Source organism: Chrysemys picta, chromosome 5 (genome assembly GCF_011386835.1).
Source record: "Chrysemys picta bellii isolate R12L10 chromosome 5, ASM1138683v2, whole genome shotgun sequence".
Classification (NCBI taxonomy): domain Eukaryota; kingdom Metazoa; phylum Chordata; order Testudines; family Emydidae; genus Chrysemys; species Chrysemys picta.
In genome coordinates this window covers 97,587,261-97,605,423 of record NC_088795.1, presented here as the reverse complement: position 1 = coordinate 97,605,423, position 18,163 = coordinate 97,587,261, and the positions used below count along the sequence as shown (strand labels likewise).

At 37.3% G+C, this 18,163-nt stretch overlaps 1 protein-coding gene across 7 annotated transcripts in view; it reads right to left on the bottom strand.

Annotated features, from left to right (window-relative positions):
• ATP8A1 (ATPase phospholipid transporting 8A1) overlaps positions 1–18,163 on the bottom strand; it is a 267,308-nt gene that overhangs the window by 8,900 nt on the left and 240,245 nt on the right. For 6 of the 7 annotated variants that reach the window (XM_042841789.2, XM_005300615.5, XM_008170556.4 and 3 more), the window contains 2 exons: positions 7,854–7,942; positions 7,349–7,441 (listed from right to left, as the gene is read on the bottom strand). In XM_042841789.2, the coding sequence (XP_042697723.1) occupies positions 7,349–7,441; positions 7,854–7,942 (182 nt within the window). The remainder of the gene's footprint in view (positions 1–7,348; positions 7,442–7,853; positions 7,943–18,163) is intronic. The other variant, XM_042841788.2, reaches the window with a different exon arrangement.

Genomic DNA, 18,163 nt, shown 5'->3' with positions numbered 1-18,163 from the left:
GATGTACTGTGAAGTGTTTTCATTGATTTTTAAGGCCAGAAGGGACTATGGTGATCATCTACTCTGACCTCCTGCATAACACAGGCCATAAGATTTCCCTGAATTAATTTCTGATTCAAGTCCAACAGTTGTGATTTAACTAGAGCACATCTTTTAGATAAAACATTTTTTGTGACGGAGCATCCACCACAACCTTTGGCAAGTTGTTCCAATGGTAATTACCATTAAATGGTTAAACACTATTTAAAAATGTGTGCCTTATTTCTAGTCTGAGTTTGCCTACCTTCAACTTCTGGCCATAGGATCTTGTTATACCTTTGTCTGCAGGATTGAAGATCCCTCTATTAAGCAAATTTCTGTTCCCAATGCAGGTATTCAACAATGTTCAGAGCCTCTGAGGGGCTGGCGGTAAGGGACATCTAGGTATATTCAGAGCCCACACTAAAGATAAACTATACCTCTCCTAATAGGCTCCCTTTTGTTCTGGCAACCTCTGCTCTAATGAGATCCACAGTGCCACATTCTATCCAACGCTCTAACCCTGGTCACTAGAATGGTGCCTACAGAACAAACATGATTATCTCCAGCTTGTGGCCTAGAATAAGCCATCAGATGGGTATTTTTGCATATGTAAGCTCTTGAGAATTGGGCCCTAAACGTGCACACTTTAAGTTCATATTTGAATACTAGTTATGGAACAATTTCTTATTGGTAGTTTGTGTATAATGGCGACTGAACTATATAGGGCTCAATATCTGAACTGAAAATGTAATTGAAGACAGACAGACATCTTAGATAAGAAATGTACTATACTCTCAACCCATACTGTATTTTCAAATACATAGGGACCCAATTCTGCACTCCTATTCACCTGAATAGGTGTTGTAGAATAATGCTGTTTACTTGTAACTATCTTTCAAATGAGTTCAAAATGAGTTCTGAAAAGAAACTACATCTATCAGAGCGAAATGTAATATAATGTGAGGTGTGATACAAAAGCAATGCTAGGTGGCAGTACCTCAACATTTGTGCTAATTAGGTGCACTAAGAGGCACAGGCTGAACATTAGCACCGTTCAAATACATGAAGTGTGTGTATTCTTAAATAACTTCTATCTTGTATGGTTTAAAGATTTAAATAAACTAGTAATTAAATGCATCTTATTACATGTAAATTAAGATGAGCAAGAACAGATTAAAATTTGCAACCATCTAAAATGCTTATTGCTTTATATATTCCTATTACATTTCTAGTTTAAGAATATTTAAAAGTGGCTTACATAAAAAGATAATATGACTATATTAAGAAGAGGCACTTGTGACATACAAGTATTTCAATACACCTGCACAAGTCAAGGTAACTAGTCATGTTACTGTTCACATATGCCCAATTCAATGCCAGTAATAATTTTTACTTATGTAAAAATATTTTTTGTAAGTGATGTTAATACTGAAATAGTACACATTTTAAGAGTTGGGTGTGAGGTTGGGAAATGTTTTTTGGCAATGAAGGTCTGAAATAATGGTTTACTTTAAAAACACTTATCCTCTTACTTTTAGTCATTTCAGTTTTAGGCACAAGAGGTTCTTGGCATATCAGTTACAATGGATCTGATAACAAAGTCAAGCTGCCTGTTGTGCAAACTACCTGTTTTATTGAGGCAGTCACATTCTATAGGCTCCCATAGGCTTCTCTGGTCAGTGATGTTAAAACATTCAAGTTCTCTTTCAGTTAGAAAAGTTACTGTGTAATAATGGGCACCTTCTTGCTCAATCTATTTTTTTACTTTGCTGATAAAAATGAATTTGTACTACTGTTAGGTGTATTGCTTACTGAAGTACAGTAAGAAAAATTGGGCAGAAAAATTCAGATTGCAGAATCTTTATTACTGGGAGGGATGTAAGATTTAATAAGAACATTCATATTGAGTTTGCACAGATCATAATTAAAAATACACCTCTACCTCGATATAACGCTGTCCTCGAGAGCCAAAAAACCTTACTGCATTATAGGTGAAACCGCGTTATATCAAACTTGCTTTGATCCACCGGAGTGTGCAGCCCCACCCCACCCCCCGGAGCACTGCTTTACCACATTATATCCGAATTCATGTTATATTGGGTCGCGTTATATCGGGGTGGAGGTGTATCTCTTGACTTCAAACCTAAGAAATCTGATATTGCAATCACTGAGAAGAAAAAATATGAAATTTCTAGAAGGTCATTTTTAGAATTAATTTTCACGATATGACCACCTTTTAAAGTACATGATATGTACAATTCAAACATTATTTTTAAAAATAAAGAACTTTTTTTGTTTCATATAAGCACTGGCAGTAAAAATTGGTGAGAAATTTTTGCAACTTCTTTGAGGATTTCCATTAGGTGTGTTCAAATCAAAATAGAGAAGGGTGAGGATGTGACTGAAAATATGAGGAACATCTCTAGAGATTATTTATTCCATTCTTATAGACCTTTCTTTTACAACATACAATACTAAAATGTAAAATGCAATGAAGATCACTCAAAAAATAAAACATTTTAGATAATGCCATTCTAAATGGCATTTTAATCCTCATTTTTACAAAGATCTTATCAGAGTATTCAAAAGAATGTTCAATAGGAAAAAGTACCATTTCTATAACTTTGCAGTCTTATTCCTATGAAACATTTATTCAAATACATGCAATGTCAGGGCAAGAAAAGTATTACCATCTGTATTGGACAAACGTGGTAGTTGGTTTCTACGTCAACAAATAGCAGTGAAATAATTAACGTTTTTGGAATTTAAATAGTTAACATCTATTTAGAATTAATGACAGAAATTCAAACAGAGGGTCAAATCCTGAACTATTTGTATTTGTGAGGTGATATTTTTATTTTATGTTATGTTACTTTGCAGACAAGAGGAAATGAATTTGTCAGTTATCTCCTCCACATCTTTACAGTTCTCTCCTTTCCAGGCAGTGCTTCATATTCCCCCATAGTGAAAATTAATGTAGAATTTCATGTGAACAAACACATTTTTCTATTGCACTAAAGTAAAACACTAAGACACCAAAGGTATGCTAAAGCACCGCTAGAAAAAATAAGAGAATGCCATAACAACGTGCTGAAGAATATACAAGAAATGTGTCAGAAATAACTGGTCAGTCTTGTGCCATATATTATACCCCAAGAGTAAAAATCCTATGAGATGCTATTTTTAAAGCAGCAGAATTATAAGTAAGTAGTCATCACAGGATTAGAACTCTTGTGATCTTAAGCCTCCACTGAAATGAGTGGCAAGCCTGGACATATAAAACCCAAGAATGAGAATCATGTAAGAGGTTATCTTCAGAGAAGCAGAATCATACATAAGTAATCTTCCCTTCTCTGCAACCAAGACTGGGGTATCAGAGTTGGTTTCACTTCTCCTCTGCACTTTTCTCGTGACCATGGCAATGAAAGGAAAAGAAGGGAAATTACAGAGAAGGTTGTAAGGAACATAAAATGTATCAATCTCTATTGTTAGTGGATCCCAATATCTCCTTGTGGGATAGAACCATTTTGCAGTTGTGGCTCATGGCAAACACATTTATTATTGGAGTTCTCCACATCCTTCAAATCTGGTAAAATATTTGTTGATTGAGGCTACATTCCCTCTGGAATGGCTGAGACAATTAATATTGAATTTCCTGGATATGACAATTACTCTGACAGCTCAAAGATTCTTTTTAGCCCATTTTAGTATGGGTATTGCATACCTAAGGAGGGCAGCATTTTTTGTCCCTTGATTGCAATCACTACAGTATTTTCTGAACAGACTAGAACCAGATTCAGTGAAATATGAGGATTTTCATTTCCAGTCTGTTGATATTAAAGTGTTCTCACTATTTAACCACTTGCTCTGCACAGATGTCTGGTGCATATAGGCTGCTACGACATAGGAGATTTACTGTTGGTTATTACAATGGTCCAGTGTAAATTGTTAATGAAGGTTGGTCCACCAGATCAGAGACTCCTGACTTTCATTTTCTCAAATAAAGAGTTTCTTCTACAGAGAATGATATTTTCACCATGTAATGTGAGTAGATATTAAGGCTGTCGATTATTCGCAGTTAACTCACACAATTAGCTCAAAAAATTAACCGTGATTAAAAACATTAATTGTGATTAATTGTACTATTAAATAATAGAATACCAATTGAAATTTATTAAATATTTTTGGATGTTTTTCTATATTTTCAAATATATCGATTTCAGTTACAACACAGAATACAAAGTGTACAATGCTCACTTTATATTATTTTTTATTACAAATATTTGCACTGTAAAAATGATAAACAAAAGAAACAGTATTTTTCAATTCACCTCATACAAGTATTGTAGTGCAATCTCTTTATCATGAAAGTGCAACTTACAAATATAGGTTTTTTGGTTATATAACTGCACTCAAAAACAAAACATAAAAACCAAGTACATAAAAAGTTGTTACTAGGAGGAAGGAGAAGAATTGTTCTTCTTAATCTCTGAGAATAGGACAAGAAGCAATGGGCTTAAATTGCAGCAAGAGAGGTTTAGATTGGACATTACGAAAAACATCCTGTCAGCATGGTTAAGCACTGGAATAAATTGCCCAGGGAGGTTGTGGAATCTTCATCATTGGAGATTTTAAAGGACAGATTAGACAAACACCTATCAGGTATGGTCTAGATAATACTCAGTCCTGCCATGAGTGCAGGGGACTGGACTAGATGACCTCTCGAAGTCCCTTCCAGTCGAATGGAAAACTTTAGAGTCTGCAAGTCCACTCAGTCCTACTTCTTGTTCAGCCAATCGCTAAGAGAAACAAGTTTGTTTACATTTATGGGAGATAATGCTGCCCACTTCTTAACGACAATGTCACCTGAAAGCGAGAACAGGCATTCGCATGGCACTGTTGTAGCTGGCATCACAAGATATTTACGTTCCAGATGCGCTAAAGATTCATATGCCTCTTCATGCTTTGGCCATTGTTACAGAGGACATGCTTCCATGCTGATAACACTTGTTAAAAAATTATGCATTAATTTAATTTGTGACTGAACTCTTTGGGGGAGAATTGTATGTCTCCTGCTCTGTTTTACCCGCATTCTGCCATATATTTCATGTTATAGCAGTCTCGGATGATGACCCAGCAAATATTGTTTATTTTAAGAACACTTTCACTGCAAATCTGACAAAATTCAAAGAAGATACCAGTGTGAAATTTCTAAAGATAGCTACAGAACTTGACCCAAGATTTAAGACTCTGAAGTGCCTTCCAAAATCTGAGAGGGACGAGGTGCATGCTTTCAGGAGTCTTAAAAGAGCAACACTCTGATCCAAACCTACAGTACCCAAACCACCAAAAAGCAAATCAACCTTCTCAGGGTGGTATCTGACTCAGATGATGAAAATGAACATGCATCGGTCCACACTGCTTTGTGACACTGTAAACAAGCGGGCATTATCTCCTGCAAATTGTAACCAGACTTGATTGTCTGAGTGATTGGCTGAAGTAGAACTGAGTGGACTTGTAGGCTCTAAAGTTTTACATTGTTTTATTTTTGAATGCAGTTATTTTTTTGTACATAATTGTACATTTGTAAGTTCAACTTTCATGATAAAGAGACTGCATTACAGTACTTGTATTAGGTGAATTGAAAAATACTATTTCTTTTGTTTTTTACAGTGCAAATATTTGTAATAAAAAATAAATATAAAGTGAGCACTGTACCCTTTGTATTTTGTGTTGTAACTGAAATCAATATATTTGAAAATGTAGAAAGCATCCAAAATATTTAAATAAATGGTATTCTATTATTAATAGCACAATTAATCGTGATTAATGTTTTAAATCGCTTGACAGCCCTAATATTAATACAAAGATCAGCCAGGACTAAGGCACCAAATTAAAACAAGAAATCATTAAACCAAAGAACTAAACAACTTGTATGGAGGATGAATGGGGCCAATGAGGATGTCTTTGCAGCAAGTGAAACAATTTTCTGAAGTCTTTTCTGGAGGCTTTCTTAAGATTAATGCAAGCTCACAGATGAACTAGATTGTGAAATGGTTCCAGAACACTCTTATGGATTTATGATCATCTTCAATGATAAAAGAAAATGTATCTGTTTGTAAAAACATTACCCTAATAACAGAAGCTGAAGAAGAAAATACTTTTGGACACAAGAGGACGATATGGTTGACTGGAGAGAAGGAATGAGACTCTTCCCAGCAAAACACTAGTTGATATAAACCACATGCACACATAGGGCAAAATGATTGCTAGTCTCTGGAAGCACAGTGAGGTTCACCTGAGCTATAACAAGCACAGGGGACCTGGAAGGAGATTTAGTGAGATGGAGGGGTGTCTGTTTCCCAGACAACTGAACTGAAATCAGCAGTCTGGGAACACAGTAGAGATGGGAACAGTGCTGCAAGATTCAGCAGCAAAAGAAGCACACTGATTTACTCTCTCCCAGACCCTTTGCAAAGGTATTCCTTTCATCATTCTTTCTGCTACTGCAGCAAAATGTTCTTGTCTGTTATTTTCTGTCTCTTCTTCAGTATAATTCTTTGCCATTCTTCTCTAACTTTTGAATAAGCTTTTATTTCTTCAAGTCTCCTGAAATAATATTCCTTCTTCCGTTTCAACCTTACATGCCTGGCACTGGGAAGAGTGCAAGCAGTCAGAGGAATGCACTTAGTGGAGATTTAAGTTTGATTTATTTCTTACCTGTTTTAGGTTTGTCTAGTGCATTTTCCGTTACTTGATTTAATATATGAAGTAAGACAGAGGTTCTTTAGATTGGTGTTACATACCTAAGTCAATTTGTTTTCTTTAATGTCAGCAAACTGTGCAGAGATTTTGCTATTTTCCTTTAGGCCCTTAATCCGAAAGGCTTTTGACTGATTTTAACAGTTGTCCTTAGGCAAAGTTTATAAATGTAGCTGTTAATGAACCAAGTTCTAACTTGTTTTGTCTCAATTGTGAACACTGCCAAAGCAGCAAAACAAGATTTTAAAACCAGGTTCTGTTAGTATTTGGTTTAATCCACAATGACTAGCCAAATTTGGCAGAACTTGGTTCAGCCAGAAATGAACAAACTCAGTTGAAAACCTTTTGTAAATAATTCCTGAGGCCCTGAACTTTCAAAAAGATGCACACAGTTGGATTCTTGTACCTGCAGAGAACCCCATCCATGTGGATGCAAGTGTCTGTCTGCTTGCATCTTACTGCAAGATCAGAGCCTTAGTTTCTTGATAGTTTGTATAATGGGACTATGAACATTCAACAGCAAGAAATTGTTTTAAAAAGATCAATCTACATGTATTTACAGTACCTCTTGCCATGCACAACTGCCCCTGGATCTTGAGATTTTGCTTCCAACTCCTGAACTTCATCTACCAGTGTCTTAAAAGTAGCTCTCTTGATTCTGCAATATGAAGTGCTTTCAGATTTACTCTTGCTGAAACCATAATATATGTCTTTTTCAAGACTCTAAAATAGAAATTTACAAATTCATTTTTGCCAAGTGATTTCAACTTAAATTTTGAAAGGAGAAATTTCAAAGAAGCCTCAGTTCTAAATAATACACTTTGTCAGCTGTTATGCTAATCTCAAACAACAGAAGTTATCAATTAAAAGTTCTGATTAACAAAAATATTTAAAAAGAAATAAAGTAGTGGTACATTGTGGCAAGATTTGTAAACTACAAACAAAGTGAGTCATAATTTGAAAGAATCAATGAAGCTCTTTATATTTTCTTAAACAAAACTGGCCAATACTTAGAAAAATTAAAACTTGACAATAATTTTCCTTATAAATGTTAACAGTTCTATACTTACACTTTGTATACTACGTCAAAAAGCAAAGCTGTCACAGGAATACATAACAGACCCATCCAAAAGACTCCAGAGCTGAACAACATAACTGCCTGGATAGATAAATCACAAAAATGATACTCTTATAGAAAAATAGCAAAACATTTAGACATCTCAGCATTTTCTTTGCTCAAAGTATCAAAATCGAATTCAACCAAACTTTGCTGGGCTCTCTAATACAATATAAAAATTACTGGGCCCGGGGAAAGTCCCTCAAACACTTAATATGTAAGTAAATGCTACTCATGTTAAAAGCTTGATGGAAAGTTCAAACTGTTCAGTTCTTTAAAAATAAAAAACAAACAAAAAACCCCCCTAAAACCCAGTTTAACACCATCCCATTTCTAATACTAATAAAGAATATTATTAAAATAAGATATAGCAATTTAAAATACTGTTAAAGCTTTGAGAACATGTTCTACTAGCACTCCTATTTGCTGTCAACCCTAATATGAGATAATGGATACCGAAAAAGATATCTGTCCTTACAATTGTCATACATCTCCCAGTACAGCACCCATTACTACTAAACTGACTACTGTTTAAATGTTTTGTTTATAATTCAGAACTGCAAAAATAATGAGAAATTACGTATACTTCGCCTGCTTTCCTATAATCCTTTAAGAAAACATCTAAACAAAAGCTGTTTTTAAAATAAAGCAAATTACTGCAAAAATAAAATACTTTACTACCAACACACTTTTTGGCGTTTAGTTAGGTGTATAATTTAGTCTTTATTTTTTACTGTCAGAAGGGAAACCAGAATTTCTCCTGTCCATGTTAATTAACTTGTTTCTGCACACCTGTTACAACCAAAGACAAAATAAGTAATACTCTCTAAGCAAAATTAGTATAAAGGGCATTAAAATAGTCTTAATTTGCCTTTGTAACACATGCCAAGCATCTACATCAGAGATATTATGATTGCAACGAAAATAATCTATGATTAATAAATTGTCAGTTGTTTGTAATTAGTATATTAAAAATGCCTTTGTAATACAATTAGATTTCACAGAGATTAAGAGTAACATTGCTACACAACAGCATTTTAATTCTTTGATTTCATTTCTTGAAGTCTTGTTGCTTCTAAAGGTTAAATTTGCAGCACCTAATTGAAATAATAAACAAACTGCAAAATTTTACTAATATTAGCAATACCCCATTTAGGGGAAAAATGCAGACATTTTGAATAAGTAGCTTAAATACTACTTTTTTTTTAAGCACACAAATTAAAGTTTGTTTCAGATCTTTTTGTGGTACATTACTTATGGTCTAGAAAGAGACAGTCATTTTCACAAAGTCTTACTATAATGTAGGTAGCAAATATAGCCCTATTTACTTTCAGAGTGCATGTAGATACATGTATTCTTTGGAAAACTTAAAATTTTACCCAAGCTGCAAACTGCAAATGTACCTTTTTTATCTACATCCATGTTTTATATGTATAGTAGCTATTACAGGTGACTGAGGATGTCCTGAGCACTTTATTTTTTAGCCAGAATAATTACTATAAACAAATTTATAAACTCTGAATATAATATAATATATATAATAATGCTAGGATTAAAATAACTACAATTCACAACTTCAACCAAAAAGATCTTTTTAGATATCTGTAACAAAACAGAGAAAAATTTATTCACATAAAAGTCACTTGATATTATAACCAAAACATGACCCTTGACATGCTTGGTGACACGCTCACTTCTTAAAATCAATACTAATAGGAAATGCCTATCAAAACTATATTTTGTAAAAGCTTTTTAAGTTTAAGTTTAAGTAACAGTTATATAAACCAACAGTTTCCTAAACAAAAAATGGCAGAGAAAAAACACAATTTGATTTGATCTGAATCACTTTATATTATTAATTTTAATAATATTTTTAGTTTAGGGTAACAGCAAAGAACTATACTTGCTTTAGCCACTCTATTAAATGTTTCCTAGTGAAACAGCAAAAGTGATAATGTAGGTCTTAGGATGTTAATTCTGACCATTGTAATGCTAACTATGAATGAAGCAACAACTGGCGCCTACTATTCAGTCCATCCAGCCTTTAGCTTTACAAATGAACAACATGAATTGAGAAAAAAAGTTTTTCTGCGTCATATTTGAAAGCCTGTCAGATTTTTTTTTCTTTTGCAGAGTTAATCCAAACCTAAAAGATTTAAAGCCGACACTCGCATTAAAGACAGAGGGCCTCTTTGTATTTTTTGGATGAAGAGGGAAAAAATAAAATCCCACAGAGGTATTTCCTTCCTTTCTGTACAAGAAAGCTCTCCCCTCACTCTGTAGAAACCATTTTTGTCTCTAACTTTTCACATCTCTCTACACATAGGCAGGTCATCTGGGAAATGGCAAACCAATCCTTTTCAAACAATGGCACTAACAGGAGCAGCCTGTTCTGGGGATGGACTCTGGCTGCCTCTGTTCGTGGTTTACAAATTGTTCCTAATGTGTGAGATTTGTGGTCAATGCCAAGTTTTTTTTCCCCTTTAGGCCTTGTGAAACCAAATGGAATCTTCCACAAAAGTGGCTCCCAGGGGAATTCAAAAATAATCTGAAGTTAGAGTTAGAAAGCCTGGTAAATTGTAGGACTAACAGGTCCCAGGGGGAAAACAAATAATTGTTGTCTAAGTAGCATGGATACGCTGCAAATGTTGACTCTCAAAATTAAGACTTTCTAAAATAAATAAAGATAGCTCATAAATGTAGCTTTTATGGAATTTTTTCCTGCTGCTGTTTGAGTTTTGATTAAAGAAAAGAAATTCCTGAAGATTGTTACCATATTGCTTTTAAATTCAGTAGACTATTAAAAGCCTTGCCTACAGAACTTTTTAAAAGCACTGAAGGATATGTACTATCAGAAAATTACATATCAAGTTGAAATGATTAGATAAGATATTCCCCCTCTCTTTACTATATTTATGAAACATTACAGATACATTCAGACAAATCATTTTTCAGGATGAGGATATCAGAAAAGCGAGGCAACAAAGTTGGAAAGAGCAATAAAACCATTCTGTGGAAAGGTTTATAAAGGCTTTTCAGTTTATCTAATCTAGCTATCATCACTGTAGTACTGGTATGTGAATGCCTCCCGAGTATTTAAGGATAGAAATAATAACAGTTTCTCCCTTCTTCTCCTTCTCATCTACAGAGAAATAACTTGATTAATTTATAGTTGGGTTTTGTGTGCGTGTGCATGCACACTAGTTAAAGAACTAACTGAGGCAAAGCTAAGCTGAAGAGGAGTTTTGCATTTAGTTCTCAATGCAGTGAGGTTAAAGGTCATTTTTATCTTTTCTGGTAGTTAGTTCCATAGCCCTTTCTTTATATTTACAGCTTAAAAAACAGAGCTCCCACTAAAGAAACCATATTAAAAGTATACCCCCCCAACCTGGTGGTACACAATACAAAGTAGAGGCCAACAATAAGGTGAGGAGAGCATCAGGAATGAAATATCAGGCAATCTGTCAGTAAGTGGAGAAGGAAGCAGTAAAAAACCATTGCTATCTGCAAAATCCTGAGGTCCTCACTCAAGCAAAATTCCTGTGAAATGAATAAGAATTTGCCCAAGCAAGGACTGAATAAAAACAGCAGGATTTTGTCCATGATTAATGAATATTAATAATATTTGATATCATCAGCACTTATTATTTTTAAAACTATATTTAGAAGGATTATTTATAGATAGGTACATAAACATAACTATGATTAGAAACACAGCTTTATGTGTCCTTTCCCCCACCGCCCAATTAGTATACAATGAGTTTTATTTTCAGATGAGTATCATTTTCATATAAACATACAGATTCAAAAAGGTACATGGTGTTGATTAAGACTTGGTGCACAAGTAGTGCAGGGTCTCATTTGATAGTTGTTCCTTCAAACCTTGTTCTTTTTCAAGAGATTGTAATGTTTTGGCCAGTAGTGCCCATTGGGCTGCACCTTTACCCTTCATGCCCTCAAGCCCAGCCACCAAAGGGCATAAACAGAGCATGATGACCAACCGATCCTCAATTCCTTCTGTGGCTGTGAGATGGAGTCGATTTAGCTGTGTTCCTGCCATTTGCAATTGCAATCCCTGTTTGTTTGTACTGTACATAGTTTCATTATAGGATAGTATAGGATAGCAGTGTAGACGTTCCTTCCTGGAGCCCAGGCACTGAGACGTGGGGAGGGTCACAGAGCCTGGGCACATCTACACAGCTATTTTTAGCCCTGAAGCATGAGACCTGCAATACTGAATCAGTTGACCTGGGCTCCGAGACTTGCTGCCACTGTTTTTTGCAGTGCAGATGTACCCTATGAGACCGGTCTCAGACCCAGAGAGATGAGATACACTGAAGTTGGCGCAGTCCCCAGCAAAAAGTGCCCTACATTACAGATGGGGATGTAATTTCCAGCTCGGGTAGACATACTCACACTAACTTTGATCAAGCTAGCATACTAAAAAAAGCAGTGTAGAGTGGCAGTGCGGGTGACAGCCTGGGCTAGCTGCCTGAGTACAATAGTGTCCAATACCCTAGGCATGTACTTGGGTGGCTAGCCAATGCTGCAGCTATACTGCTATTTTTAGTAGCTAGACATTATATCGCCAGCTGCACTGTAGCTATCCCACTGGTGTTCTCCTGCAACCTGCTGTTTTTGCCTCCTCCCAATCTGAAAGGGGCGGATCCCTGCACCACTTATCTAAGAAGCACAAAAGAGGAACCCCTGTTAAATGTACTTCTAAAAGAAAGAGAGATAAGTCTCCTCTTTCTACGGTTTTTAAAAAGAGCAGCTCAAGGCTGAGTCAAGGTTGCTCTGGTAGCTGCGAGGACTCAAGGGTCAGATCTCTGATACCCATTGTTATCTCAGACTTGTATAAGGTACTGCATCAGGGGCTTCCCATGCTGGAGCTAGGCTGTTCTCAGAGGTGGCAGATGACAGAACAAGGAGCAATGGTCTCAAGTTGCAGTGGGGGAAGGTCTAGGTTGGATATTACGAAAAACTATTTCAACAGGAGGGTGGTGAAGCACTGGAATAGGTTACTAAGGGAGGTGGTGGAATCTCCATCCTTCAAGGTTTTTAAGGCCCAGCTTGACAAAGCCCTGGCTGGGATGATTTAGTTGGGGTTGGTCCTGCTTTGAGCAGGGGGTTGGACTAGATGACCTCCTGAGGTCTCTTCCCACCGTAATCTTCTATGATTCTATGGTGGCCAGCAGTTTGACCTTGGTGCTGACATTCTTGGTACTGGCCTATATCAGAACCACCGACTCTGGTACTGACCATACTGACTTTTATCTTGGTTTTCATGTCATTGGTATCAAGAATTATGGTACTGGCAGATTTGGCTATTTCAGCCCTTCCCGAATATACTTTACTGTCTTAATTTGTAACACTGATGGAGCCAGTACCACAGCCATTAATACTGGGATGTCTTTAGTCAACACCAAAAAGCTCCCTGAGAGTCTAAACTTCAGACCTGAATGAGTGCTGCTCGTCCTTTACAAGAGAAGATTCTTATTACTTATCTGTCTCAGATATCAGTGCACATGGCTCACTTCTTTATTCTCCTAGGGCACCCCCTCCATGACTCATTTTTCCAGTAGACTACAGAGTTAGGGGTCATAGTAATCTAAGGGTGTTCCAGGAAGACTTGCTGTCTAGTATCCCCTTCCTTGGTCAGTCACTCTGTAACCATATGGACTTCATTCCTGGCCTTAAGAGGCAGTGTGGTGTGTTCAGCATGTTACAAGGCATAACTTCTTTGCTGTATCAAGAGCAAGACCACCTTCTTCACAAGAGTTATCTAGAGATCATCCTCAACAACAACCGTTTCACGTTCCTGCTACAGAGATTTCACCAGCCCAAATTTCTGAGGAAGAGCAACTCCAGCACCAACCTGCTGAAATCATAACTGCTCACAAATCATCTTTGTCACCTGATGAAGAAGTGGTGCCACCCTCTACATCACCTGATGATTATAGGGCATTTCAGGATCTCCTTTGCAAAATGATGGAGGTGTTGGAGATCCCAACAGAATCTAGGAAAAAGCCCACAAATTGCTGGACATCTTACATTCTTCTCTTCCTGAAAAACTTGCTATGCCAGTCAATAAGGGCCTTCTGGAACTGGCTCAGTTATAGCAAACTCCAGCCTCCATACCTCCAACTATAAAAATGATGGACAGGAGACACCACGTTCCCTCTGTGGGTTTTGAATATTTTTATTTCCATCCTGCACCAGGTTCCTTGGCTGTCATGGCAGCTCAGGCGAGAACAAGACAAAAAACATTCAACTCTACTCCTAAGGCCAAGGAGCCAAAGCAGCGGGATCTTTTCATTAGGAAGAGCTATTCATCTGCTATTTACAACTTTGAATACCTAACTACCAAGTTCTAGATATGACTATTTTAATTGACACAGAGTATCAGACTTCTTGGATAAGATCCTGTCCAATTACAATCTAAAATAATAGATTGCAGTGGCTCAACTAACAGGAAGTACCTACCTGTTGGCTGCTACTGATGCATCATACTCTGCATCTAGATCAGTGATACTCAGACTGAGGCTTGCGAGTCGCAAGTGGCTCTTTAATGTGTCTCCTGCGACTCTTTGCAGCACATGATATTAAAACATTGGGTGATTTAACTATTTATCAATCAGGATGCTTTTACTATGTTATTAACCAATTGTAGTTGATAAAATAATAATACTTGGTCATTCATTTTGCTGTGAGAATGATCTGTCTGTCTATCTATCCACACACACACAAAATATTCCCCTTGTAATACTGTTTAAATATGAATATATAGTATTACAGTGAATGAAACAATGAATTCACACTACTGTGGCTCTTTTAGATAATGTTGATCATTAATTTGGCTCCTGAACCATTGCGGTCTGAGTATCACAGATCTAGATCAATGGCTACAGCAATCACCATGCATTATGCTTCCTTCCTTCAATTTTTAGGGATATCCATTGAAGTCCAAAATTTCATTATACCTTTTTGACTTGAGTAGCTAGTCAAAGTTTAGGGCCCTGAAGGTGTTCCAGTTGGAAGTAGAAATTGACAGTGGAGTCTGGACATTTCTTTGATGCAATGTTATTTATTTACAAAGTATGTACAAAGTCCAGTTCTCTGATCACAGGAGGAACCAAAACATGGTATAGCTTCTTTGCTTACGGTCCCAAGCCTCTTTACCAGCCCGAGCCCTAGAATTCCTTTCCCTAGCTTCTTCTAAGGTCATAAACCATGATTGTCTGTCTGTCTATTTCAATCTAACCTCTCTCTCTTTGGCAGATTCCCACACCCACCTGGTCAAACAATACACTGTGAAACCCTTTGCCATATGGTGTTAGTTTCTGGGCAGACCCCATGATGCCTTGTTTTAGGTGGATCTCTTTAACTGTCTCTCATAGCTCTCTTAAATGAAAGATTTATTCACACCCATCAGTTTAAATGAGGGTCAACCAATTCCATAACATAGTTGAACCAGCTCATAATGATACTATTGAAGACCTTCCCTTTGAGGGGAATGACTGTCTTAGTGCAAAAACTGATTAGGTGTTACACGTAAGGACTCTGGAGCAACATTATTTTCCTTTGGCATTTATACTCATCAGCCCGAGAGGAAACAATCCAGACACCAATTGCAGTCAAGACAGTTTTCTTTGTACGATCAGCCTTAACAAAGGCCACCTGATCTTCCCAGAAAGAGGCAGAGATTTCCTAGAAGGATCTTCTTCCATGGTAACCACTGCCATCACAAACCTGCTACTATCCTCAAAGCAGTCAGTTTGATGGTCATTTTGAGAGGTGTCCACAACCAACCTCAGAGTATCCTTATCATTTCCCTGCTCCTTTTAGGGATGATTTAGGTCACATCTACACTAAAAACATAAGTCAACCTATGTTGGGTCAACTTACAATCACTACAGTAATTACTCTGGTGGTTCATGTCCACACCTCCTTCTGTCGGTGGTGCGCGTTCTCACCAGGAGCGCTTCCACCAACTTAAGAAGAGCAGTGTGGGAGGCTGAGAGCCTGAGCTTTCAGCTCCACAGGCAGCTCCCCACCAGGAGCCAGGCTGCCCCTGGGGCTCTCAGCTTCCCACCGCAGTGGGCTCCCAGCTCTGCGCCCAGAGTCCAGCATTGGTACAGCCACCGGGCTCCTCATGGGGAGCAAGCAGGGAGCCCGGCAGCTGCCCTGAGGCTCCCAGCTCCTTGTGGGGAGCCCGGCGTCTGTCCGGAGGCTCCCGGCTCCCCGCAGGAAGCCCAGTGGCTGTCCGGAGGCTCCCGGCTCTCCGCGGGAAGCCTGGTGGCTGCAACAAGGCTCCCGGCTCCCTTCTGGGAGCCACTCAGACTCTGGGTGTAGAGCTCCCCACTAAAAGTCAGGCTGCGGAGGGAGCAGAGAGTCTAGGGGAGCAGCTGGGCTCCCTGTGAGGAAAAGGGAGCCAAGTGCCTACGGGCAGTATCAGGGCTCCCCGCAGGGAGCCTCAGTGCAGCAGGCTGGCTGCCAGCAGGGAGGGTGCAGCCCAGCTGGGAGTGGGGAGCCAAAGCAGTAGCTGGACTGGGAGCGGGGAGGCTCTGAGCAGGGCGGGCACAGCCCAATAGGTAACAGGGAGCCACGGGAGCACACAGGCTCTAGCTGGGCCCCTCATCCGCCCCAGTGACATCTTCCATTGTACTCTCTAGGCTATTATTTTTTCACCGCTACGCTTACAATATGTTAAAAAAAATTGTGATCTACACCATCTGTTGAAAAACAAATTTATCGAGACTGTTAACATTTTTTATTTAGCTGGTTTATGCTGTTTTTGCTTGGTTACTTATGTACTATAAGAAATTCTACATCATGCTACATATTGTAACTGTCACACCGCATATTTGCATTTTGTATCTGATTTAAAAAATATTTGAAGGTACAGAAAGATATCCATTTCTCTGGTTTCTTCTAACCCAAAGAGTTTAATAGGAAATCACTAGTCTGCACATTTTTGGGGTTTGTAGATGTTCTCAAAACCTGATGTACCACAATAAATTATGTACATCTTTCTCTTTTTCCAGCAATATTTACGAAAAATACTGTGAAGTTATTTCCTAAAGCTACAGTGTTATAAGTAAGACTTTTATTTAACCTACATTCCTGAAGAGAGAGATTTTAATAATGAACCTAGATATTTTTTAAAATGCTAGGGACAGTAGAAATATCAACCAACAGCATCTTTTATTAGTCTGAATGTTGTGCTTTGCTCTATTAGATAAAAATCTGAGACTGCAAGTAAGTTCTTCCCTGGAGGGTACTTGCCTAAGTACTTTAACCTTTGATAAACATCTACATTTTTTTCTCTCTCAAGAAGTTTAATTTTATTATTTTTAGAATAATAATTAAAAGATGAATATGAAATATTTTAACAGTGCAATTCCATATGTAAGATAATTTATTATGCTGGATAATACAGACTGAAGCAATATTTCAGAAACTAATACTGTTAATATAGTATAGTAATACCTTTCCTACAGGGTGCAGCATAAATGTCCAACAAAGAGTTTTATTGTTTTTCACAGGGATCCTACAAACCTCAATCAAATGATCTGAAATCCTGTAGAACACATGCTTGTTCCTTAACTTCAATTTCCTTCAGTAGTTTTATAGATCCCTTAGGCCAGATGGAGCAGAAACAGATGGTGTTCTGGAGAACTTTACAGTGCATGTCTACAGTACCACAATAAATTTAACAGTTCTGCAGATACTGAGCTTTTGTTATTAATTTCTATACGAACTGTTTCTTGTTGCAGTAAGTTTTATATTTTTAATCTGGTTTACTAATCACAATGGCAAAAATAGAAAAGCTCAATCCTCATTTTAAAAATACATAAGCACCCAACAGCGTCATTCAGACAATTATGAAAGGCAAGTAGCATAAGTTTATACAGCACGGTACTTTCCTGGAGCATGCCTTGCCTCATAAATTGTTGTACTGGTGTGAACATATACAAGTCAGGTTTTTTAAAAAGGTCTCCTTCTCTTAAATCACATCCATGTTTGTTTGAGGAGAGGGAGACAACTATACCAGCTAACTATACCACAGCAAGATTTTCCAATTCAAACATTTTTTAAGTCAAGCTGTTTTCTTATTTTAGTGCTCCTCTAAACAAAATGAAGTATTATTTGCATGAGATCTACAGAACCTTTCAGTTATAAAATATCTATGTCCTATCACATTTATACTCTACTGAAACATGAACAACCAATAACTACTTTGATTAGAGTTATGTATGT